Source organism: Thunnus thynnus, chromosome 1 (assembly GCF_963924715.1).
Source record: "Thunnus thynnus chromosome 1, fThuThy2.1, whole genome shotgun sequence".
Taxonomy (NCBI): domain Eukaryota; kingdom Metazoa; phylum Chordata; class Actinopteri; order Scombriformes; family Scombridae; genus Thunnus; species Thunnus thynnus.
In genome coordinates this window covers 30,903,457-30,928,649 of record NC_089517.1, presented here as the reverse complement: position 1 = coordinate 30,928,649, position 25,193 = coordinate 30,903,457, and the positions used below count along the sequence as shown (strand labels likewise).

The 25,193-nt window shown below is 38.3% G+C and overlaps 1 protein-coding gene across 3 annotated transcripts in view; it reads left to right on the top strand.

Moving 5' to 3' along the window:
- The window catches only part of LOC137186447 (carbohydrate sulfotransferase 8-like), a 191,428-nt gene that overhangs the window by 55,476 nt on the left and 110,759 nt on the right, over positions 1-25,193 (top strand). Inside the window, exons 1-2 of one of the 3 annotated variants that reach the window (XM_067595392.1) lie at positions 3,639-3,680; positions 4,885-5,078. In XM_067595392.1, the coding sequence (XP_067451493.1) occupies positions 4,919-5,078 (160 nt within the window). In that variant the 5' untranslated portion in view covers positions 3,639-3,680; positions 4,885-4,918. Of the gene's footprint in view, positions 1-3,638; positions 3,681-4,301; positions 4,372-4,884; positions 5,079-25,193 lie in introns of those variants that run through there. The other 2 variants (XM_067595407.1, XM_067595399.1) reach the window with 2 other exon arrangements.

Genomic DNA, 25,193 nt, shown 5'->3' with positions numbered 1-25,193 from the left:
ACAGCTATGCTGTGAGAACAGCTGTATTGACATTTAAAATGAATAATACAATTCAAGAACAGCAACATAGCATCTGTTAGGGAAACGCAACGCAGCCAACAGCATAAAGTCATGTTTGCAATTCATTCATATGGATGTGGCAACAGATGCTATGTGGCTGTACTTGAATATGATGACCTCTTGTTGGTTCTAATTTTCTCTGTGATTACTAAATTACATTAATCCATTCCCTCTATTTATTAATTCAGTTTTTCTACCACATGACCCTTGAGGGGCTTCATACAATTCTGACATTTGTATAGATTTAATAAAAGAGAGACTGCTTTGACCTAAAGTAACATCTAAGAAAAGAAATGACGAGGGTTGATCTTAAATCTTTTATTTTCATTATCAATGTTACAAATAAGAAAACCGGATCTATACAATAACAGTGTATATAACACTATAGAACAGGTAAAAAACCCAATAATGAAATAATAAATAATAATACAATAAACCAAAGAATTATATTTTCATTATCAATGTTACTATTGTTAAAATAAGTAAATAAATATAATTAAATACAAATAAGAAAAACTGAACCATACAATTACTCACACACACACGTCTTCAATAAAATAAACCAAAGAAATATATTTTCATTATCAATGTGATTTTGTGACAATTGATTTTGGGAACACTACACTGTATAAGAGTGAAGTTATTGAATATTTTCGTAGTATCTTTTTTTTATGTTGCCCTTTTTAGATGGTCCCTGTGCAGTCATCTCACAGCCGGCCATGCACAGAGACCAATATTATTAGTCCAGCTTGTTTGCATGAAAATTAGTTTGTTGGCTTGTTGTCTACCTTACTACGGTAGGAAAGAGGCATCATTTGTATTTTAACAAAGTTTCACTTACAAGTTATTGATCCAGGAAGTTTGAATCTGTGAATGTATTTCCAACTTTACCGAGGTGTGTTTGATGGCCCCTCTGGCTCTCGTTGCCCTATGTACAGCGTGTGATGCGTATGTATGTAGCAGCATAGACACTCTTATAAGCCCCTCAGGATTTTTGTTTCACCTGCATATTTGTACTTAATGCCACATTTCACCATCTCTGTATCTTATCATCCACATAAACAAGTTCACATTAAAACCAAAATCTTAACAGAAATCACTGTATATTCAAGCATCACTGCATGAAACATTCGTCACATTTGTTATTTGACTCATTTACAGCTTATTTATAACATCTGGTTTTAGCGCAGGTTGCAATGTGAAGGTCAACTTGACATCACTGAAATGACGATTTTATTTTCTGCAATGACAACACATACTTGAGTGGCTAAGTTCATTTATGTATTCATTTCAAGACAGATGCAACACAGTCTTTCTGCTGTATGGACAGAGCCCAGAGTTGGTCTGCACTCATTCCAACTGGAATAGTGTTTGCCATACTGTATCCTTACAAACAGAACCCAGATTTCTTTATTTGGTGGATTTTGGTGTTAATTCATCTTGTTTCCATGTTAAATTTCTGAACTGAGGTTTTTAATAAATAATATACACTGGCTTATGAAAGGGCAGGAGAGTGGTGAGAGTAGGCAGTAAGGAAAGAGAGGAGCGATGGGCAAAAAGTCAAAGTGAACTGGCCCAGGCCTCGTGTAAAGGGCATATGGACAACTGTTAATTTAGATCTGACAAGTGCACTAGAAGGACTGAGAGGGACAGTTGAGAAGAAGTTGCAGGAGATGGGAGATTTAATTTATGACTATGGCGTGAAAAGGTTTGGGGTTTGTGAGAGGAGGAAAAAAGTAGCTTTAGAGGTAGTTAAGTCAAGGCAGCAACAGGAGATTGATAGGCTTGTTCGAGAGCGAAGCCAACTCATAAGGCAGTGGAGGAAAGCTCCAGAATTAACTCAAATCTAGGATGGCAATTTCAAGGAAAGCAGAAAAAACAGATGGAAAAGGAACAAGCTGGAGCAGCTTTTTATAAAGATTTTATAAGTTTACCAAGGCATTATTTAGTGAGGAGAAAAGTGGCCCTCTAAAACATACTGAGATTAGAGGCTTACTTAGAACTAAGTTACATACAGACAAAAGTTAGGAACAGCGAGTTAGCACTACTTCTAGATGAGGCCCCTACTGGGGCAATAGATAACCCAAGATGTTAAAAACCACACTTTGAAAGAGGTGGAAATAGTTAGCCTAAGGCTGCAGTCAGGCCGAAAACAGCCCTGCGTTAAAGCAATGCATGGGGCTGCACTGGTGGGGACGTATTGTTTGCTAACGGTGAGGTAATGAAATTACGATCAAGAAAGTCCAGTTTGAGCTAAGATTAATGCATTTAGAGTCTTATCAGGTGTGAAAACACCATAGTTTGTAATATTTACAGACAGGATTTTGCAACTATGGAAAGTCACAGCGGCAACTATTTCATCTTTTGCTGCAACAACCTTGAGGTAACAGCAAAAACACAGCATTCATGTTACAAAGTAATTCACCAGGAGTGTATGCTTGCATGTATGCAGTTGGTCAAAGCAGTGCTCTTTTTTTATTTGTTATTTTGCTCTTTTGTGCCTTTGCTCACCTCTGTTTGTTTTTTTTTTTGTTGAAGTGTTTTTCGGTCATGTGTAGCACATTGGGCTACAGCCACTGTATGAAATGCGCTATATAAATAAAGATTAATTTGATAAAAGTTAATACCGCTGTGAAGTCTTCATGTGTACAACTCAGTCATTTAATGCAGCTTTACTCAGCTTCCAAAATACTTCATCAATAACTTTACTACTGTTCTTTAGTCGTTCTATTTGTCTATTTACTGCATACATGAACACAAAATACAAACAGCATACAACAATTTTGGTCACTTAAACAACAATAACACAAACAACATTACTATAGTGTACACCTGAATGAGTGACTGTTAACATAAAGTAACTACACTAACCATGAAACTCACTCACTTATACATATTTACTTCATTATATTTCACAAAAACCTAATTAGCTGTACATTTATGTTAAGGCACAGAAGCCAGAAACAAATGCTACAGTAACCATGAATGAAAGCACAGTGATCCATGCTGTTTTAACTCCCAGCTGAGCTGCAATGAGGATATAAAATCCTGGATGGCAAAATCCTCCAATAGCTAAACCAAAATAAAACTGAGGTCCTAGTTTCCAGTCCTGCAGACTACTCCAACAGCACAATAAACACTCGTGGAACTTGTAACACTCTGTCCCAGCCAAGACAATGACCATTAATTGAATGGTATATTTATTGTGCTCCAAAAGAAAAGGTGATTTGTTCACTTGTTGAAAGGTTATTTACCAGACATCCAAAACTGGACCTACTGTTACTAGCATTCTGCTCAGCACTCACTTATACACAAAATGCCCTCCCTGCTCTGCTTGGAGTCCTTTTTATACAGGGTAGGCTCCTCCCACTGGATCATACCAATAAACTTAACAATTAACACTGAAACAACTATAATAGGACCACTGCTGTCCAGCACACAATAAAAATACTTGCACATATTCAACACATGTATGCCAAGTGTTACATTTAATGAAAATACCGTAAACATTTCTTAATTAGGTCAAATTGCACTGACTTTGGTGCCCCACTCAGGCACATAAATAGCCAGCCTTTTGTTGTGCTCTGGTCCTTTTTGCCAGACCAGGAAGTGTTACAGGGGTAAGAACAAATTAGAATATAATGTATTGCACTGTGTTGAAATGTTAAATTGCAGAAAATAATTCAAGAAAGGAAGAAAAAAGGCGATGATATATAGCTCAGGATATTTCTTGATGTGAAGTATTAGAGAGGTCAAGTAGGTGCACCCAGTGGACAAGCCTTAGCATACTTCCTGGCTACTCTCACTGATTTTAGTCACTGCCAGTGACAGAAGAGTCTGTCACAGACTTCTAACATTGGATATGAACTCCCATGCAAGAATTCTAGACATTATCTTTGAGTCTGGTTTAAAATTTGATAAACAAATCAACTCCATTGTAAGCACTGGTTTCGTCCATCTTAAATCACTTACAAAACCAAAATAATCTCTGTCTGTTAAGGATCTGGAAACCATAGTACACAATATTATTTTTTCACATCTAAACCATTGGAATTCTCTCAGGAATCAGTCAGTCAGGTGTATCTCGCCTACAGCAGGTTCAAAATGCAGCAGCGAGACTCCTCACTGGTATCAAGAAGTGAGACCACATCACACCTGTTGTGGCCTCTCTTCCTTTGATTTTAAGATTCTTTTATTTGTTTTAAAGCACTGCATGGACTGTTATTAGCTTGTATCTCTGAACCCATCATCCCCTCAGATCTTCTGATCAATCGCTGCTCTTCATTCCACGCTCCCAGTTCAAATCCAGAGGTGATCAGCATTTTTCATTGTTGGCCCTAAACAGAAGAACAGTTTGCTGGTCATTATTAGATCCTCCCACTCCACTGTTATTTTTAAAATTCATCTCTTTTCTGCAGCCTTTTAATAGTCATCATGAAGACATGACTGGTCACACTGTTTCTCTTATTTATTTGTTCTCTGTGAAAGGCTGTTGTGTTTTATAATTTTATCCAAATTTTTTATTTCTTCTATTCTAAACTTTCTTTTGATCCTCATAGTTATATATGTGTTTTTATTTGACTGTAGCTCTCAGTCTCTGTATTGCACTGGCAATTTGTTAGCCCATACCTCCATATTGAGCCATATGTTGTGTTAAAACCTCTACAGTAGTTCCTTCAGGGTTCATATTAGCCCCTACTCCTTGGTGCAGTGTTTGTCCTGATCACCTGGCTTATGTGTGTCAGCTGTTTTGCTCATTCCACTTTTGTCTGTTTCTCGCTTCCCCTCCTCTTCCCATTTCCCTCTTTCTTTGATTTTCTCTAGAACTTATTACATTAGTGTCTGACTGTACTGCATCATGCTGTTGATGAAGTGGAGGATGGTGGTGGACTCCCTGTGTGGACGGAAGAGGAGGGTGCCCTGTTCCTTCTGGTTTCTCCTGCTGTTCGCTGCTGGAGGTCTGGTTCTCTTCATCCACCAGCAGGATCTCTCAGAGATGGCCCAGCAACAAGGCCCAGGTCAGTCTCTTCTTGCCCTAAAACAGCATTAAGTTCAACCAGTATGGCTTGCACTTATAAACATCAAAGAAAACGCAACATATTTCACACTACTGACAAAGCTCTTTACATTATTGCAAATGTAACTAATGTTCCCATAGCACATTTTCAATCTTTGAATACAAACAAGAAAACTAGTAATGCAATTTATATCCTCTCATTGAAGTAAAATGATTGAGGAATATTGTAACTGTGTATAACATTAAACTTAATTGTATTTTATTTTTTGAAAATTCATCATGCTCATTAATATTTGCATAAAGGAGCAAAATCCTCACACACAGCGTGCTGGAAAAGCTGCAGTCCACTGAGTATCGGCTCTATCATATGTCAACAGCACTGTGAATCATTATGAATATCAAAGCAGTGTCACACTCCACAGCAATAAGAGCCACTTAGCTAAAGTGGAATCTCTCCAACCCTCTAATATTCCCCTGATTGTCAGGGCCTTTCAGGCACTGGTGAAGAAAAAAGGCCACTCGCAATGACAGAAACATACGTACAGTAGGACACACATGGAAGCACACATGCAACATATACATACATATGTACAAATATACACATCATGAAAACAAGTATTTCATATTCATGACAAATGTCAGGACAAGACCTGTTAGATTTTGTAAGAAGTTGGTTAATGCATTCAAGAGTTACACCAATTTCATAGTTTTCAGTTGTTAAAATTTTTACGTGTAGCAGCAAGTGCCAGATGCTGCGTAAAATCAGTTGTGAAAGCCATAACTGTTACGTCAATGGACTACATCACTATTACGGGGCATGACATAGGTGGCGCCAGACATTTTTACTTGCTGGGGCTAGTTAGGGGCTGTGTTATTTACTGGTGAAGCTACGGAGTTTGTTGTAAATACATGAATAAATAGGTGCAGACGTGTAGCATTTAAAAGTCAATTTCAAGCATCTTATGCTCACTAGAAATGCTCCTGATTATTTAAAAGTACTACACACTAACCATAACAATCAGTTTTTTTTTCTTTAAGTGAAAAATAAATAATATTCAACACTTTGACTGTAGATATGTAGGAGCCAAGTGCTGAAATAGACAAAGGTCAAACAAATGTGGTAGACTTTGGAAAACTGACTGAAACAATTAAAGCCAGAATAATGACTCACATCTAGAGAAAAAAAGCAACAGACAGGAAGTGCAGAAAATGCCAACAAAAAGTCATATCTTTAAGGATAGAATATTGCATTCAGGAGTCCTACCAGTTCTGAATGAAGCTCCTTTGCTGGTTGTGGAGATTTTTCAAGGGGTATGTTATCAAGGCTGGGCCCAGGGCCCGTCCTCAGGCTGCTGCCCACTAACAGCATTAACAAGAGTGAGCACCACCGGAGGAGCTACTGTAGCAGGTCACAGGTGGTCTCTCTGCCTGCCTCCATTTTTTAATTTTCACAGTTTCTGCTTCATCTGAAGAGGTCATTTTATGGTGGAACAATGCATTTTATCACACTGCTAGCATACCAATGTGAGCAACATGAACTCACTCAGTTGATTCCATTGTAGAGAAGGTCGCTATTGCAATTTAACTGGGCAATATGAGAAACAGAAGCTGAGCAAAGCAAATCAGACAGGAGTTTGCATGTCAAACATCTGGTAGTTTCTTGGTAGGGCTATAGCCCCATCTAGCCCCACCTTAGCACCTTATCTATTTTTAGTTTTTGGAATCTGTGTGAAGCAACACAAAATTTGGGGCTTAAACCCCTCAGCAGTGTCGAAACTGGTGCCTCTGCTTATTTCACTCCCGCAGCTACTGTTTTGACAACTGTTCATGTTTTCTTGCATGAAGAAATATTTCCATTACACAGAGTTCTGTATAAGACGCACATTCATGCTCAGAAAAAAGAAACAGCATGTACTGTATGAACTGTGCAATTCCACACTCCTGACAAGTATAGTTAATGTTTTATGAACATTTGTCAGTATTAATAAATCATGCATAATGCACACTTTAATTTAGATCCCCTTTTGATAAGTAATATTTTTTTTAGTGCACCAGGTTTGTGTCTTAATTTTGCCAGGTTCCAGGTTGTACTCAGCAAATTTATCCTGATAACTCAATACTGCGTCTTTGAACATGCTGGGGTTCTACATATACACTACACAGTTTTGCCCAACAGATATAAAATACATGCTAACTTTGTTGTATAAATAATGACTGTCCAACAACACACTCCTGCAAATAATGCAAAGTATTGATTGTTAGCCAGCTAAATACAGGAATTGTTAAGCTGGTAATAAAGGCTGCAACTACTGAAATCTAAATTTCAGGGTTAAGGAGAGCTTTTTCTCTCCCAGCAACTCCCACCCGTTTTAACTTTTACCTGAAGTGAAAAGTGGACTAAATTGCACTTAATTTAGGTATACTTAGTATACTTTCATTTTCACTAATGACTAAAGTGATTGAAATGTGCTATTTCCCACATACTAACAATGTACTTAATGTATTAAAAATATTTAATTAGTATACCTATAGTGCACGCAGTTATATTATCATATAACTTAATTTAAACCTGTTGAATAAGAAATATATATTTAATAGCCATTTAATTATTATTATTTATAATTTGATTACAAAGGTATGGAAGTGTAAATAAAGATGATTAATAAAGGTGGTGATTTTTCTAATGTTTGGATCTGAAGTGCACTGACTAAGAATGCATTAAACAAGAATTAAGTGACTTTAATGTGTGCAGATCTTAATGATAAATAGGTTCATTTACCGTAACCCCTTCATACATAGTCTTCAATATATTCATTTATGTCAGACTGACACAAGTTAATGAGAAAACACTTTTGTTTTTTCACTGCTAGCTCTCAGCTCTTCTTGTGGTCTTTTATCTTTCTACTGACCACAAAACCATTTGCTTCCAAGCAGATGTGAGAGAGGATGGCAGTCAAATGAAGCCAAAACAAACACCAGCACTCACAGATCAATAGTCTTTATTGTAGGCAAAAACGAACACATATCAGCTAAAAGCTGATACTGATGATGGCTGAAAGGCATTTGTTTTTGCCATTCATTTAGCTGATTTAAAATAATGATATACTTACAAAAATGTAGTTTGGGAAATTACATTTTGAAAATTATCTTTTATTGTCCATATACACATTTTTATAGCTTGGGAACAAAAAATTAGGCTTAGGGAAGAAGGGTGTATGTTTATAGCTGTGGATATAAAATAGTTTCTTTAAAATGATGATGAAATACTGGGGGACAGTAATCTACTTTTGAGGTTCAAACTAAGATCCATGTTATCAAGACTGATGTTAGAAAATAAACTAAACCAGCTTTGATATCCTGTCATATCATCATATCATAAACAATTATTAAGTTGAATAAACATGATGTCACTCAGAAACAAACTTTAATCACAGTTTATTGGACAACATACTGTATAATGAATAGTGTGGCAAGATATTCATCACTCACAAATGTTTGTTTTTTTTCTGTTTTTAACAACTTTTTTTGAAAAACATGAGTGTGAGCGACTGCTAACAAGAGATAGCAGTATTTCATCTGTCTTTTGATTACTCGCCATTTTTTAAGCATATGATGTGTGTCTTAGGGTAATTTTTGCAACCTAAGCACATCTTTTTATCTAGCCTGCTGTATCGCTACTTGAATATTGAAGTAAGAATTCTAGTTTACTAAATCATGCATGAGAGTCTGTGTGTCTGTATACAGAACACAGCTACAATCTTCCCAGCCCCCTCACTAAAGCACAATGAGCAAGCAGTATCTTTGCCTTAAGCTATGGTGCTTCACCCTAGCAGAAGCTCATATCTAATAGAGCTGAGTTATAATACATTGGGTGTCAGCTTTTATCAGCCTCCCCCTCCTTCTCCACCTCTTTATTTGGTTTGCATTGTGCTTGAGAGCTTTGTATCACATGGTTTCGATGGCCTGCACAATGGTAGCAGAGGAAACTGCAGTTTAACTGGCAAGAGCCTCCCTCTGATCTCTCCCAAGTAATTGTTTAAGGACAATTGGAGAAACAGCAAACGGTTTCTCAGAGTGAAGAGACACCTGAAGAGCTAGCAGTTCAGATAAATTGTCTGCGCAAATTTACACCTCTGGGCATTTCTTGGATGAGTATGGCTGTGAGGACCAATTGCTCTGCTGAGTGGAAGGTCAGCCTGTGTGTCACCTCACAAACCTAAACACAGAGCAATCTGTAAATGGAGAAGAGTTGTTGCCCCATTGCATGTGTGTCAGTGAAAATGTGTGTTTACTAGCAAGCAAGTGCCTGGATCTCAGTGTGAGTGATAATAACATGTTATTTGTTCAGTGCCTTTAACAAAAGTAACAAACACAATTTTAACAAGTATGACATTCTAAGAAACTGACTTTTTGCTTTTCATGCGCCATGTTTTGTTATTTTTCCAATCTATGTTCTGCAGTTTTAGAATGAATATGTAATTAAATAGCACAGTGTTGACAGCAGTAGCTTGTCAAAATGTGTTAGTTTAAAAGAGAAGAAGAAACTGTTCTGATGTTTTGATGGCCCTCAATTGAGAATTTAAAATGAATATGCTACTTGTAATCAAGGAAATTAGTTTTGCATGCTTTTTCACTCAGCCCTCTATGTTGCTTTACCCATCAGCTTCCAGCTGCAGCATGCAGGTGTCAACAGTTTAGAGCACTGATCAGCTATAGATGACACTGGAAAACAGTACAGAAACCTCATGAGGCAGGCATGAAAGTGTCATCACACCTTCTTAATGGAATAAAAAAGACAAAGATGTGAATCACTGGGATTTTATCAAATTCAAGTCCAGTATCAAATACCCTCATCAAATCTGAATCCTTTGAAATCCCTTATCGAACCTTATTTTGTTCACCTTTGAATGATTCCACCAGTTTAGCTGTATGGTCATTAAAGTGAATTAAATTAAATTATTTTCGAAGTAACTCAGAACTTTTGTTAACTAAGTTGATCAGATTGAAATTAACTGGGAGATCTTTAGCTGATCATTTCTTCAGAGCAGTGGTTCTGGGCCACAGGTTCATTCTGAGTGGGTCGCAAGCATTTTCGTCAACGTTGTCAAAAAAAGAAGAGCAAATGACATTGAAATGTGATGAATTTCTGTAAAAAACGTTTATTTTGAAGTACCTTTTCCTGCTTCCTAGTTAAAGTGGCACTACAATGTGCTCCACAACAGGCTGAACAGAACTGACACTGAATCATTCTGCTTGGTTTTACTTACACACCAAAAAGAAGCAAGAAAAAACACTTCATGCAGTGCCTCCCTGGCCTGGTTTGAAACTTAAAGCTTAAAAACAACTTTTCTTTATCATTTTCAGCTGTTGTATTGCCCTGTTCTTTGTATTAATCCTGTTTACATGATCTGCTGTAAAAACTGTTTTTAGTAGTAGTGGTGTAAAATAGTAATAATAAAAAAGTAATAACTGAAATTCAGTTGCTGGAAGTGGTCAAAATTATAATACAATGACAGTGCTACATCTTCCAATATTTCAGACAAATTTAACTGGTTTATATAATACTGAAGACTGAGGATAACGAGAATTGAGGATCATACTAAGGACTGGTTAACCTTTAGGCAACAAAGAAACATCTGCACTAGCATGATTAGGAAGGATAAATCAAATTATTATCAGTCAGCTCTCTCTGTCTGTGATTGTTCCACTAAATTGTGGAACATTATAGCATCTCTTAAGAATTCATCACGGTCACATCTCCCACCACAAATCAAACAAGCATCTAGTCATATTTCCAATAGGTCATCCATGGTTGAAGCTTTTAATCACCATTTCCTCTCGTCTGGTCTTTTATTCAATGTGTCCAGATTGAACTGTGGACAAGTACCATATCTATCCAACAGAGGGAGTCCCCAATGCCTCAGCTTCTTCTGACACTGATAACGTTGTCTCCTCCTTGAAAAAAAACAAAACAATTTTGTGCTACTGACCTCTCCAAAGCATTTGATACCATCACTCAAAAAATCCTACTCCACAAACTACTGTCTGTTGTTGCTGATGGTGCTCAGTCAAACCATCTTACCGTCAGAAATGGGGTGGCACAAGGGTCTATCTTTGGTCCATTGCTGTTTACATTATACATAAATATCATAATTCTTCCTAATAATACTTCAATGTCCACTTTTTTTGCAGATAGTACAATTTTATAAGCCTCAGGCTCCAGCTCAGCTTAGGCCCTGACTTGTCTTCAGTCTGCTTTTGATGCTTTCCAATTATCACTCCTTAATCACAGACTAGTTTTAAATGCAGAAAAGACCAAGTACATGGTATTCTCTGCCTCCACCAGTGACTCTGACTATCCTACCACTGAAATTTTAAATGGCACCCATATCACTTTTGCTGAGTCATACAAATACTTTGGAATTTGGCTCGACAGACTATCATTCAAGATTCATATTAAAATTTGACTCAAAAATTAAAAATCAAACTAGGCTTCATGTATAGAATTAAAGGTTGTCTGTCTTCCTCCAACCATAAGACTATTCTGCAGTCAACCTTCATGTCTGTCCTTGACTGTGGAGATATTCTGTATTGTCATGCTGCCCCATCAACACTTCAGCAGTTAAACCCTCTGTATCACAGTGTATCATGTTCGCACTAATGTTGGCTGAACTGGTTTCAGGTACTATGCACTTTTTGAATGGACTGAACTACAAACTGCCCTCAAACTTGAATTTGACGTTCCTCTTGGAGAATTTAAAGCTTTATCTGTTTTTTTATGATTCTTGTAACTGTTTTATTCATTCCTTGTCTATTGTGTAGTTGTGTGGTTTCTGTCTGCTGATTGTGTTCTTGTGTTATGAATGTTCTTTGTTCTCAGCTCTCTCTTGGAAAAAGAGATCTTAATCTAAATGAGATTGCCTGATTAAATAAAGATTAAATAAATATTCTCATATTACTGATCAGTATTCGAAGTTTTTCCTTCTTATGACAGATTGCCCTACTTATCACAGTTTGGTTTGGTAACAATTTTTATATGCATTTAAGAACAAATCATTAAATCAGGTATTCTCTTAAAACAGCCATAATTGATAAATTTACAGTAACAGCTGATCTAATAACTATGAATAACGTGGGTTGCTTGTAGTGTGTGTTTCCAGCCTGCAACTTTTCATTCATACTGTTTTCATTCAGTCTCATTGCTCTTATAGCTTATATTGTTTTTGCTTGTAGCCGGCAGCTTTTTTTCATCAAAAGCATCACAAAAATCCACTGTAGGTTACATGCGACTACAAGTTAGCGACTAGCTGGTGAACATAGTGGAGCATTTAGCAAAAGAGCCAGATATTTTTCTCAGGAATTAGTGGAGACCAAAATAGAGCTAAAATAAAAGTGAATATTGGACTTAGATTTGCCAGGTGGCCGTGACATATGACCTCGAATACTGAATGTTAATATAGCTCAGTATATGCTCAGTGTGTAAATAAGAAACTGTTTGCTAACAAGTTCGTCATACCAACTTAATAGGTGATTATATGTCAGTGTTGTTTACAGCTTGTCTCTGCTGCTCCAGAGTGATCAAAGTTACTAATATTATAAGAAAACATTAAGTTTCTTGACTTTGTGTTTTCACATTTCATTACCTGGTTAAGGTGAATGTTAAAAACTCAGAAGATCATCAATACCTTTGATATTGTTTCATACCTTACATTGCTGACATCAACTGTAAGGGGACACTGGCACAGTTAAAGGCCACATTCTCAAAATGTCAGACTCTATTGACTGTCTTTCCATGAATGAAGTAAAAAACTCAGCACTTCTTCCTTTGAATGCCATGATACATTTAATCCCATGATACAGCCGAGTCAATTCTACTACTACTATTGCTACTAAGAAGAAGGAAAAGAAGCAAAAGGTCCATATTCAATGATGCAACATTTAGGCAGCATGCCATACACTAAGCTGGCAACTGCAGAGGCAGCATGCTATTCAATAAAGCTCTGAGGTAATGTGCCTTCAAGGAGTTTTAATAAATAGTATAAACTGTAGGAGACATGCAGAAACATTGCACATGCTGGAAAGATTAACAATTGTGAAGTATCGGGGATAGCATAGAGGCAGAGGAGGAAAACAACAGTGAGACTTGTTTTGGCTATAATTGTGTCAAGTTTATTTTGTAATAGAATGCTTTTCTACATGCAGGCCATTTTTAAACACAGAAAAATAAAAAAGGAGAATAAAATAAAGCATCTGGCAGTCCATCACTGGCCCCCACCAACTCCCCATCTCTCTATCCCTGTCCACATGGAGCCTGCCAGGAACTGGGCATATTGTTTCATGCTCCAAGGTAAAATTTGATCTCTCCGTCAGAGGTCCAGTAATCCCTTAAGCCTTGTCTGTTTGCAAAGTCCAGTTTAGCTGTCTCTTAATGTAATTAAATTGTGCTGATGACCCTCAGAGCAGTGGAACTGCATCGTATTTGAATACAAATCCACCACTGGATGTTTGTGGAAAAAACTGTATGTTATTTTACCCTGCTTTTCCATTCTTTCATCTTTGTGCGCAAAGCTACTTTAACAAAGCCTGTTTGTGTTGTGCTGGCACTATCCCCGCCATTCCCCCCAGAGCAGGAAGATCATTGGAAAGCAATACTTGGCAAAGCCAACTCCATCACAGTGATTTTACACATCCTTGTACAATTTCCTCTCTAAAAACAAGGGGTATTTTGTCTCTTGGACATAAATACAACATACCTTAATTGGAACGTTAAAGCAGCTTTGACATCCTGCACAGTGTTTGGATCACATGACATCTGGCATGGAGCATGGGTTTGCCAGCAACTATTACAACAACCACTGTTCCGCCTTCCCCTGTTCACCTCAGGGAGTAGAGGAAACCAAGGGGCCTCTGGGATACCCTGAAAAGAAAAAAGTAGAAAAGCAGACTATTTTCATGCATAGGTATCAGGTGCTTGCATCACCGTCTCTCCAGCATCTTTCAGACCTGGGCCATGTCAATTGGATTTAAAATGGAGCCGCTCAGAGGCAACTGCAAGGTCATATGGTTTTCCATTAACATTAATGCCCGGGGTTATGCCAGGGGAGCCTTGCAACATAATCTGTTTTCCCTGCCATCTGATCCTGCTCGCCAACGGCTTCTGTATGCCAATCTATACAAATAGATTTTATTTTTCACATTCCTATTTCAGCAGAGGTCAATGTAAAAAATAGACATAAATATGTAAACAGTTGACAGAAAAGTGAGTACTTTTAGACAATTGTTTTTTAGAGAAACTGTAAAACAGTCAGAAAACCACACAAAAAATTGAATATTTGTTTTCTTCTCTCTTTCTATTTTGTAAGAGAAAGGCCACTGTGTGGAAGAGTCCAGTGGGAATGGGGGTACATCCACAAATCACATTACTGCAGAGCAGAGGCTCAGGAGCTACTTCACTGAATTGCTCTTCACTCTCAGAATTAAAAAACCTCAAAACAGCTGATCTTGTGCCATCCAGAAAACCAGCAAATATGAAACACAGATCTGAAAGCAACCATACAGTATGAGAGGAGGGATGAGAGCAAGAGAGGGAGGGCATTGATTGAAACAAAAAACCAAAAACTTATGCTGTGATCTTTCTTTCAACTCAGCAGAGTTGAAGATGCATCTTTTGAGCCACTGACAAGCAGACAGGGTTAGGACCCCGACTGAGCAGCAGAGCATGGCTTGGCCATCCTGCTGGTGGTGGGGGGGCTTTCAGGTTGCCATTTTCCATAATGCCACACTGGGTAACATTAAAAACTCCAAAGGGAATAAAACAGAACAAGGCTAGAGCACCAGGCGGAACCAACAGTGAGGCTGATTTTTGAAAATATCTTTGAAGACTGTAATCACAGATGCTGTCTCTTGACGTTGTCAGTCTGTCCCATGCTATGTCACTGCACAAACCACAGTTGAGGCTCTATACACTCTCTGTGACTGTGAACAATAAAAGGATTCATCTTTAGGGACAGTTTCAGATAAACATAGATAGTTAGAAAATCATAGATATAGCCACAAACAAAGGTCAAGTTCACATTGACATTCTGGCTCTGAATTCCAATTTTCTGCCCATATCTGATTGTTTTGGATGAATGACCATATTTATTTTAGGATGGCACCCATATCCAATAAAAATACAAACTAATAGTGATTTCAAAAATACATCTGTAAAGTTGTCACATCTGCTCTACCCTTTCTGCCTCTACCACTTGTATTGAATACATATCAGTTACATTGTGTGCCTTTGAGCTCTGACTGACCAGAAGCACCGAAATGCCAAGTGAGACACAGTTTGCAGGACACCTCTCCTGAACAATGCATGTATTGTAACAATGTTCCTCTGTAATTATTACGAACAGGTCAGCCTCAGCAGTACACAGCTGTGCCGATGCTGATTAAATTCAGCATTTGGCTTCTTGCTCATTATGACATTGTCCCGGCTGTAAGTGTCATTCTACTATCTGTCCAACAATGATTCTTCATTCATCCCGGGGAACAAGACGCCTCCCCTTGGGAGCACCAATTAATCAGGACTGGACTGGTTATCAAAAACTTACTGCTTACTGACTAATATGGAGCCAAAACTGACATGTCTGCTCTAATTAAAACTGTTTGTTTATTTTTCTTTCTTTGTCTTATGTACTAAAAAAACTGGTCAGTTTCAAAGAGAGTGTAACAGAATTTCATAGCATGTATAGCAATTAGTTCTGTCGGTTAGGTTTAAATCACACTGGCAGCATCAACAAATTTAAGCACTGCACACACTACACTAACTTTTGCTTTAAATTGAATGAAATCTACAGTATGTAATACATTACCTACAACATACATGTTTAGATTTTGCTCTTGTATCATGGAATACCTGGTGCCTTATGCTGTTTTTGCTTCGTGCAGCGTATCTTAATCTTCTCTTTCAATTATTTATGTGTTTGTTTTATTAAGTGTTTTATTATCTGGTTGAACTTGAATAGGCTGTTCTATTGTATGCCTATTGCAATTTGATAATTTCAGATAATTATACAACCCATAGTAATTTAGTAGCATTATTATTAGCATGACTTTTCCTAACCTGTAACAAGTTACTGAAACTTTTGCCCGACATCTTTTTTTTTTTTTTTTTACAGGAGAAGGGCATAATTATTATTGTATAAGTCTATATACATTTGCATTGATGTAGATGTACTGTCAGTAAGTACTGTCAGTGTATTGTGGTGTACTATAATTTTTGCCACACTAATACAGCTCCTGTCACTTATACTGGAAGATGTAAGAAAACATTATCATTTCTTGTCCTCTCCAATATGAAACGTCTAGTTCCCTTGCACTGTGACCCTTGTTCATGCCTCTTTTCTCCTGCTTAGACATTGAATTTTAAATTGTATATTTATTCATCTCTTATGACAGCAGCTTAGAGTGTGATCATTCCACTTCACAATCTCTACATCTTTCTGCTTAGGCCTGCTGTCGTCTAGGTATAAATGCAGGGAGAGGTGTGATAAATCAGCTTTTTTCAAAGGACAACTGTTGAAATGTATCAAGCATAAATTAAAATCTGGGATTAATTTACAAAAAATACTGTGTCGTACCTCTCTCCATAATTAGTAGAAAGAGAAGTAGAAAGTTATTAAGCGGATTGATCATACAGGTAACCTCTTGCCCCTGGGATCTTACTTGTGTTCTAATAATATGCAGTCTCGGTGAACAGGGCATTTACTGGAGTCTGTGGAATACTGAACAAAACCAGTCGTCTCTACAGGCCTAAATGTTGGTAGGAATATTTAAGCTTCCCTGAAAGTTGGTGGAGACACCATCTACTCCTGTGCCTGTCTGCAGTCTGACAGAGAGAAACTTTATTCATAGAATTAATTTCATCAGACAGTACTGATGTGTTGCATAAGCAGTATGATTTTTCTAATGTCACAGCCTTCATATGAGTCTGTTCATACCAAGTATCATCTTCCTGTCAGGAAGCTTGTCTTCACCATTGCAAACACTTCAGAAAAGCAGAAAGCTTTGTTGTAAGTGTTGAGAATGTTCTCAACCAAGAAAGCTTGCAAGTTTGAGCTTTGTAGCCATCTTCCAGTAAGCTTGAGAGGCTGTGAACGCCATAGACAGGAAGAGACATACAAAGAGAGAGTGGGAGGAGAGAGGGAGGTTATATAACCACAGTTCTCACCAAGGAGACATCTTGCGGCTTCAAAAGCAAAGCAGTGATAATAAATGCCAGTGTTCAAGGTTGCTCAAGTTATCATCCACTCAGCAAGGGAAGATTATGCAAGATGGGTTATTGTTAGCACAACAAAACCGTATACTTTATTATTCTGTTAATCAGATTAATTAATATCTGTGAGCATATGTGATTCTCTTCAAAACATTATGAGACATCCAAGACTCTTTTATTAAAAGATATAACCTCCTTCTATAGTCCAGTGAACTCTGTAAAACAGAATGAGTTTTATCTGTGCCTTTGAATGTACCTCTTTATTTAAATATCTGTTCATAAATGAATGGCTTTCAGATTTCTGCATGAAAATATTTGAGCCATTAAAATGAAGTCTATCCACTGAAAGCTTGGACAAAAGGCAGCTGGACAACCAGCTGCTATATCAAGGTCAAAATGTAACATGAGAAATTTCATGCTTTCTTTGTGGAATCTTGGCATGTGGGACCTGTCGTTTCTCATAAAACATCTACTCACCACACTTCTCTGTATAGTTCATTTCTCAGTAGGGTGATGTTTTTACAGTTCAGCCAAGGAAAAGCTTTCTTCTGAACAGTATCCATATGAGCTACAATATTTTACAAGAGCCATGCCATTCTCCGCCTCTATTATGGTCATGAATATTATTCTGAGTGGGATTCCACATGATTGTTCCCAAAGGACAAGCCCTGCCTTAGGAGCCATGATCCATCCCTGCAGACTGAAGCCAGCGTATCCATTATCAAATCAGACTTGAACCCATCCCCTGTCTGCAAGGGAGACATGTTGAATGGATATCATTGTACACTGCTGAGGCTTCCATCACTGTAATCCCCCTACAAAGTGCAGGCACTCTTAAAGGAAGATGAAAAGAGCGGAGGAGAGAGTGGCCTATTCACCGTGCGTGTCACTGCAGAGGGCACAAGGAGGGAAGTCGGTGGAATCAGTGGCCTGAGCCGACGACTTCTCAGCCCTCCCCAAGCCAGAAAAGAACAAAAGATTAAGCCCTCCTGCTATCCAGAGTGATAACAAGCTGTCAACTTCTAAAATGTAATCTGCTGACTCCGGGAGGAAGTGGTGGTGTCAGTGGAGTGGGCCGCCAGCTGATGCTTATCTCCTGAATGGCGTGCCATTGATGGAGAGAGCCGTGGCCCTGCTGGCAGATACACAAAAGCCACCTCTGTCTGCCACCAAACAAAGAGGTCTGCACGAGCAAAGGAATCCATACTGAGCCAATTTTCAACATATTTATACATATATTCCCCCCAGACCTCGTCTCTCTCTCTGATGTGGGCCACAAAGAAAAGGTGATGGGAATGATAAATGACATGAATAGAAGCCAATAGACTGGGGATAATAAGGCATTGCCCCTGACAATGCTGACAAGTGATGGGAGGCTCCCCTCTGTCAACTTGTCTCTCGAGCCCTTCCACTCCATCTGGGCGCAGATTTTTAAATGTAAAAGCCATATTGCTGCCAACACCAAGTCCTAATGCACACTTCAGTGGGCACTGCAGCTGTGATATGAGAGCTGTCACCAGCCTGCAGCCAGTAAATCAATCCAACCTAGGCATTATCCAGCCTTATAAAAGTGGATTGCCATTCAGCTAATTGACTGCACCTACTGTATCTCCTTCCCTCTCATCAGCCTTTACCCCCACCCCCGCTGTTTGTTTCTCCCAAATGTTACAACTCCAAAATTGCTTTTAAATTACCCAACAGGGCTGCCAGATGGCTAATAAAACATGCAGGGCCATCTTTGATCATATTTGCTATTGATATTGACAAGCCAGATTTTTTTTTTTTTTTATCGGATCTTCGTGGGGGTTGTGTCTCCATACAAAAAGCCACTTACAATCGCAGTAGTTATGGCAGAGAGGGAATTAGTCACACAGGAGCTATTTCAGGCTGTTTACAATTTGATTTCAGACCAGAGCCATGGGGTTTTCCCTTGTGGACTTAGGGCTATTGATCCTGAAACACCAGTCATATGATATGAAATAGATACAATTAGTTGTTTTCTGTACCGCCGAATGAGAGAGAAACTACTTTGACCTGGTGCTATTTTGGATACCTCGGAGTCACTCGGTGCAGGCTCACTTGATGTCGTCTGGTGCTAAAAAGCACTGATTGATAATGGTCAAATACCCAAGACAATAGTATGAAGCTGAGAACATTTTTTTCTGACAGCTGATGTATCTGATAGCAAATGGCTGTAAAGAAAGTACAAAATAAGTATCTTAACATTTTTTTTTAAATCACACATACTCCAGTCAAAAAGTCTTCTACTACACTAACAGTAGTAAACATGGGCAGAGACACACTTAGCCAAAGCATTTTTTCACTGAAATGCTGCTGACTGTGTACTGTTTACCTCATTCCTGTGAATTTGGCGTTTTCAAAAAACACTGTTTGGTCCCTGTAAATAAAACGGCTCATGGCTTCAGTTACAGTTTTGCCTTCAACCAGGAGGAGCTAGAGGTTAGTTGGAAGTCACATTAGCTGCTAATGCTAGCGCTAACTCACTGTGTGTCGAAGCTTCTTTCTGTAACTTTTCTGTCAGTACACACGTCACTATCATAAATTAGTAACAAGATGTGTGGTTCTTCTGGCCTATTATGATACCAGTGCACATTTTATAGGCTGAAAATGTAAACATCAGGTAGCAGTGAACACAGTGGTACTGACTTTTCTTCCAGTGTGGGAATGTGGTAGATTGTTTGAAGCAGGTGTGTGATTGGGAAACGCAACGAGCCAACAGGAGAGGGGCGGGTCGCACACACACACACACACACACACACACACACACACACACACACACACACACACACACACACACACAGACAGAGGCTACATTCACAGTGCAGAGATAGAGCAGGGGCTTTGGGACCATTGGCTTTTGACAGCTGTATTGATTTTTTTTTTTCCAAATTCTGTGCAGAATTTGGGTCTATCTGGGATTGTGTATCAATGTAGCCAAATCTCTAACTGTTATATTGGTTTCCCGATGCATAACAGTTATGTTGTAGTACAGTTGTTACACCCTTAGATATTACTGATGTAGAAAGACCTTTCACAGCATCAGAATACAATGAATAACTTACATTTAGTTGGTACAGTGTTAGTCTTCCTATTCAGGACATTTTTTATTTAATTGGAAAGAGTACTTAAGGTTTGTGATCTTTGTCATGAATTATGATGGAAGGTTTTCTTTTTGTTTACATTTTGTAGTCTGCTATTAACAATTGTTGTCTTGAGTTGTAATCCAGACATCACTTTGGCTCATCAAACAGTGACAGCACTTGGCAAATACCAGAGACGATGAGCTTGGCCTTGGACAAAAAAGTCAATTTCCTGCTTTGTTTCTGGGTTACTGGTCTGATGATGAGTTTGTCTGTGACAATAGCTGATGTAGCTGAAACCAGTGGGAGAAAGGAAGGAAATGATGTAGACTGAAGATCCTGTTATTTGTCTTTTCCATTATTATTTTCATTAATGTGTCTGGGGTAAATTGACAGTGTAAGGATGTTTTTATTGGGCACCACCCAGCCTCTCAATTAGACACACTGATGAGAGAGAAGATTCTGTCAAGTCTCCAGATTGAATCCCTCACCTTTATTTTCCCACTGGAAATAAAGGTGAGGGAACTGAAACAGGAACCTCATTTTCTCTTTTGAAAGACTGTTGAGTTGCCCTTAAGTATGATGCATAAATCCTAAGCAATCCAGAAGACTGTGTTTGAACCGGGCACATCCCAGTAGGATTGTCTGGTTCTACATAAACAATATTTAGGGCATTTCTGGAAAACAGCAAGTTAAAATAAATAAAAATTGAACAGGTAAACAAAACAAAATTCAGGAGCTGCCTAAAATTGGATTAATGCTTCTCAATTGTGATGTTTGGCAGTCCAAGCATTGCTTCTTCTTGCATTGTGATTGATTTATATTTTCTAGTGTAAATGTATAATGTAAGATTTAACCTGTTGATGTTCCTAACAACAGTACAACACTGGATGGGTGTGTCATGCATCATCATGTTCTGTTCTGAGTTTCTTATACACCTGGCTAAAGTAATCACATTTAGCTACATTCCTTGATTCTTTTTACAATGTACACTGAAGGTTTGCACTGGAAATAGCTTTTCTAGGAAGATGACAAACATATCTGTCAAGCTATTAAAAAGGAGATAATTACTGAGCCCTCTAATCATTATACACAGTACCTAAAATAATCAAAGTAATACCTTCTTTCATTCATTTTGTGATAGACAGCAACAACTGGGGGACAGTTTGCTCTGACTTTGATAGATTACAAAACTGTGTTACTGAAAAAGAGAAGAATGCTAAGCCTTTCTTCAACTCAACACATCACTTTGTGACTAGTATCATTTTTCTCTTTTCTGTCTCTACTGGTCACCTGGTTTCTCTTTGAAAAGCATACAGAGCACATTAGCAGATGTTTCTCCCATGAATTCACCCAGGTGCCACTCTGCAATCAGGTAACATATGTTTTACCTCAGTTATTTTCCCATAGGCAACATATACCCAGTTAGGCACTTCACTTCAAATCGCAGCCATTACACAGCACAGTACATCTTCCCAACTTATCTCAGCTCCAAAGCTTTGTCCTCTTTTTAGCTAATGGCCTTCAGCAACTCAATGAGAGGCCATTAATGTCAGTTGTGAGGATGCAGCACAACAGTCTAAACCTCATTTCAGACCCTATTACAACTGTCAGTAGTGACCATGCGTGATGGAGACTTTGATGAAATGAAAAATGAGTGCTTATTATACCACTGACAGCCTTTATTCTAGAAGGTATGCAACGTTTTTACACTTGACAAATAAATGAACCCTTTAACTTAAACTTCAAGTAAAGAAAAATGAACTAAAAATTGCTCCCATCATTTATTCTGCAACAAAATATGACAGTCTCCTTAACACTGTCATTATTGGAGCATATTATATCTGACATTTTTTGAGGTAAAGAGAAATAGAGAAGTTTGTCAAGGGATTTTATTTTTTGGTTTTGCTTTCTTTTTTACAGTTTATGCTGTGGCCTTTTAACACAGCTTTCACAGAAAATTGAAAAGCTTTCAGGCAGCTGCCAGGCAGTTTGCAGCCCGTTTTCCTGAGTCAGGAGCATTTTTGCTCATTGTGTTTTACTGCATTAGACTGAGTCCATAACAGGTACAGGCCATTAAATTACATAAAGACAAATTGAGCTGTTCACTACCCATTTCCAATTTTCTCAGCAGTTGACACGAAAGAGAAGATCCCCTTATATTTATTTTAAAGGGATCTTATATTTATTTATTATTTCCTGATATCTCAGAAAGTCTTTGAGGCATTTTTTCTCCCTGTGCCATAAAACACAGCACTGCTTGTTTTATGAGAACCAGCTTAGATGAGGCAGAGGTTAAAGGACTTAACCTCCATATATACAATAGGACTGTCTTCCATTTACAATAGCTGCTGTATCATGGGGGGGGAGTGGGGGATTTAGTCCACCTCCACTGGAAGTGAAAACACTCATCCCACTGTGATGTATCTCACAGGTCCTTTGGCTTATTGGTATCTTCAGACAGTCAAGGCACAGAAAAAAAGGACCCCACCTCTCACGCCCCCATCTATTGATTATGAATCAGACTATATTTCATGACAGAACATTTCCTTCTTTATTGCTAACTTCATTGTGGGTGTTTATGTGCAAAGAGGATTCCGGAGGATCCATACAAAATGGTAGGAGCGCTGTTAAGAAATAAGCCCACTTCAATGGAGGGATTTGCAGAGCCCACTCAGAGGTAGGAGGGAGCCTTTCAAAGCAGCCCCTTTTTTAAGGCTGCTTACTGCACTGTACTCCACACAGTGACTGGCACCACTCAGCGTGTTTCCCCCAGCCTACAGCCAGCAAAACCAACACCACATTCAAAAACTTAAGGCTCCACCAAAGATCTGACAAAGCCTGTTGTGTCTATTTATTGCTGTTTATTGCTTAAAAGACAGAACAATAAAACCTAAAAGCCCCATGATGCAAACTACTTCTTTCCTCTTATCAATATATATACATATATATATTGATTTACATTTCTTTAAAACCAAAATACAATACTGCTTCCATCCCCAGTGTGGAACATGTTCTTCTTTTTCAGTCTCCAGTATTGTTCAAAAAGATAACAAGTGCTTTTTGTGAGAACATGAAAATTAAAAATTCTACTAACAGATCAATGTAGGCTTAAACCTGTCAAATACGTGCCCGACACCGTCTGTCCCATCATGGTACGACTGACCCCTAAATGGCAACTCTATCAATTCAGTGTCAATCCTTCTTCCAGCAGAGGCAAAGAGGGAAGTGAGGCAGCATTAATTATGAGCCTTCAAGCTCCAAGGGACAGTTAATCTTTGTCATTTTGCTCCTGGAGACATTTGGATCTGCCACTAAGATTGGAGCCAGGTCACAGCTCTTGACCCTTAACTAAGAATAAGTATTCTGCTCACACTTATGGAAGAAACCTATTCTGCTTTTTTCTCTATACACCCCCTCCAGGCTGCTTAAGTCTGTGGAGTAATAGCTTCTCTGACTGAAAAATTTCCGTCATTTGGGGGTAAAAGAATTTAAGATCAGCTGACCTTTTGACAATGATATTTAATCTAAATAGTTTGAGTTTATAGGAGCTGAACAGACAAATCTGGACAGTTTACAAATTTATTCCAAAACCTTATTCATCACATCTGAAAATACATGTTCAGAATGCATTTATAGCTTAATTTTGTTTTTAGCTTATTAAGCATCATATTATAAGCCAAATACAAAGTTGTCTTTGCCATATATCATTATTTTTATCATCCTCATTATTATAGACTTTTTATTATTTTGACATTTGGATAAAATGGATATTTTTCTTTGTGAAAGTCATTCAGATATGTTGTTTGTTTTTTTTTTCTTTCCAAGAGAACATGTCATGTTTCCATCCCCAAAAATAATAATTACTTTCTAGCTAATTATCAACACTTGTAATTTAATTTGTTAAGGCACAACAGCTAAATTGTCAGCTAGTTGGAAAAAATAGATCTCTCCTTCCTCTAACAATGCCACAGTCACACACCGAGGCTAGTGGGGACCATCATAACCCAGGTGTAAAGAGCTGATTGATTCTTGCAGGCGAGCCAGGCAACAAAGCACCACAGAAAAAAGCAGGGAGGACTCGGTGAGAGAATGTTTTGACAGAATTGGGGCATCGCCTCGATTATACCTTCTCGGTGCCCTTTTGTGTGTGTTTAATATCTTTGGAACAAGACAGGTTTCACTGCAATAAAAACGATGACGACAGTAAATACAAGCTTTTTTTTTTTTTTTTGCTGCACAAAAAACTAAAGTCCAGCTATTCACGTACGGCGGGCCCTCATGGGTGCATGCATACATTGTCTCCATGCTGACAGCAGGCTGAGGACACAAACTCTCTGCATTAACAGCCTAAGCTGCACAGCAGTATGCAGGGTCACGGGCACAGGTGTAGGAAATATAAAGAGGAGATTTCAGAGCTGCTTAAGCTGTTAATTCTGTAAATGCCTTCACACAGGTTATATTCAAATACACGCCCTGTTTGCCTTTCATCTGCTCCCGCCACATGCTCAATCTTCTGCTTTGACAATGTGCTACACCTCCAAGATGTTGAATAGCGCTCTCATGAGAATATGCCACCTAGCAGACATGCAGAGAGAAGAAGGAAACTCTGACTCTAGCTCCTATAAAGATTAATGAGGCTCCTGCTGTTGATGTCAGTTTCAGGCCATCTCTGCATGGAGACGAGTGTAGGATGTTTGAGGAAAGAGACCTGTCGTGCAGTGTCTCCTGGTTTGAGCTCGGTCCTTCTTATCTT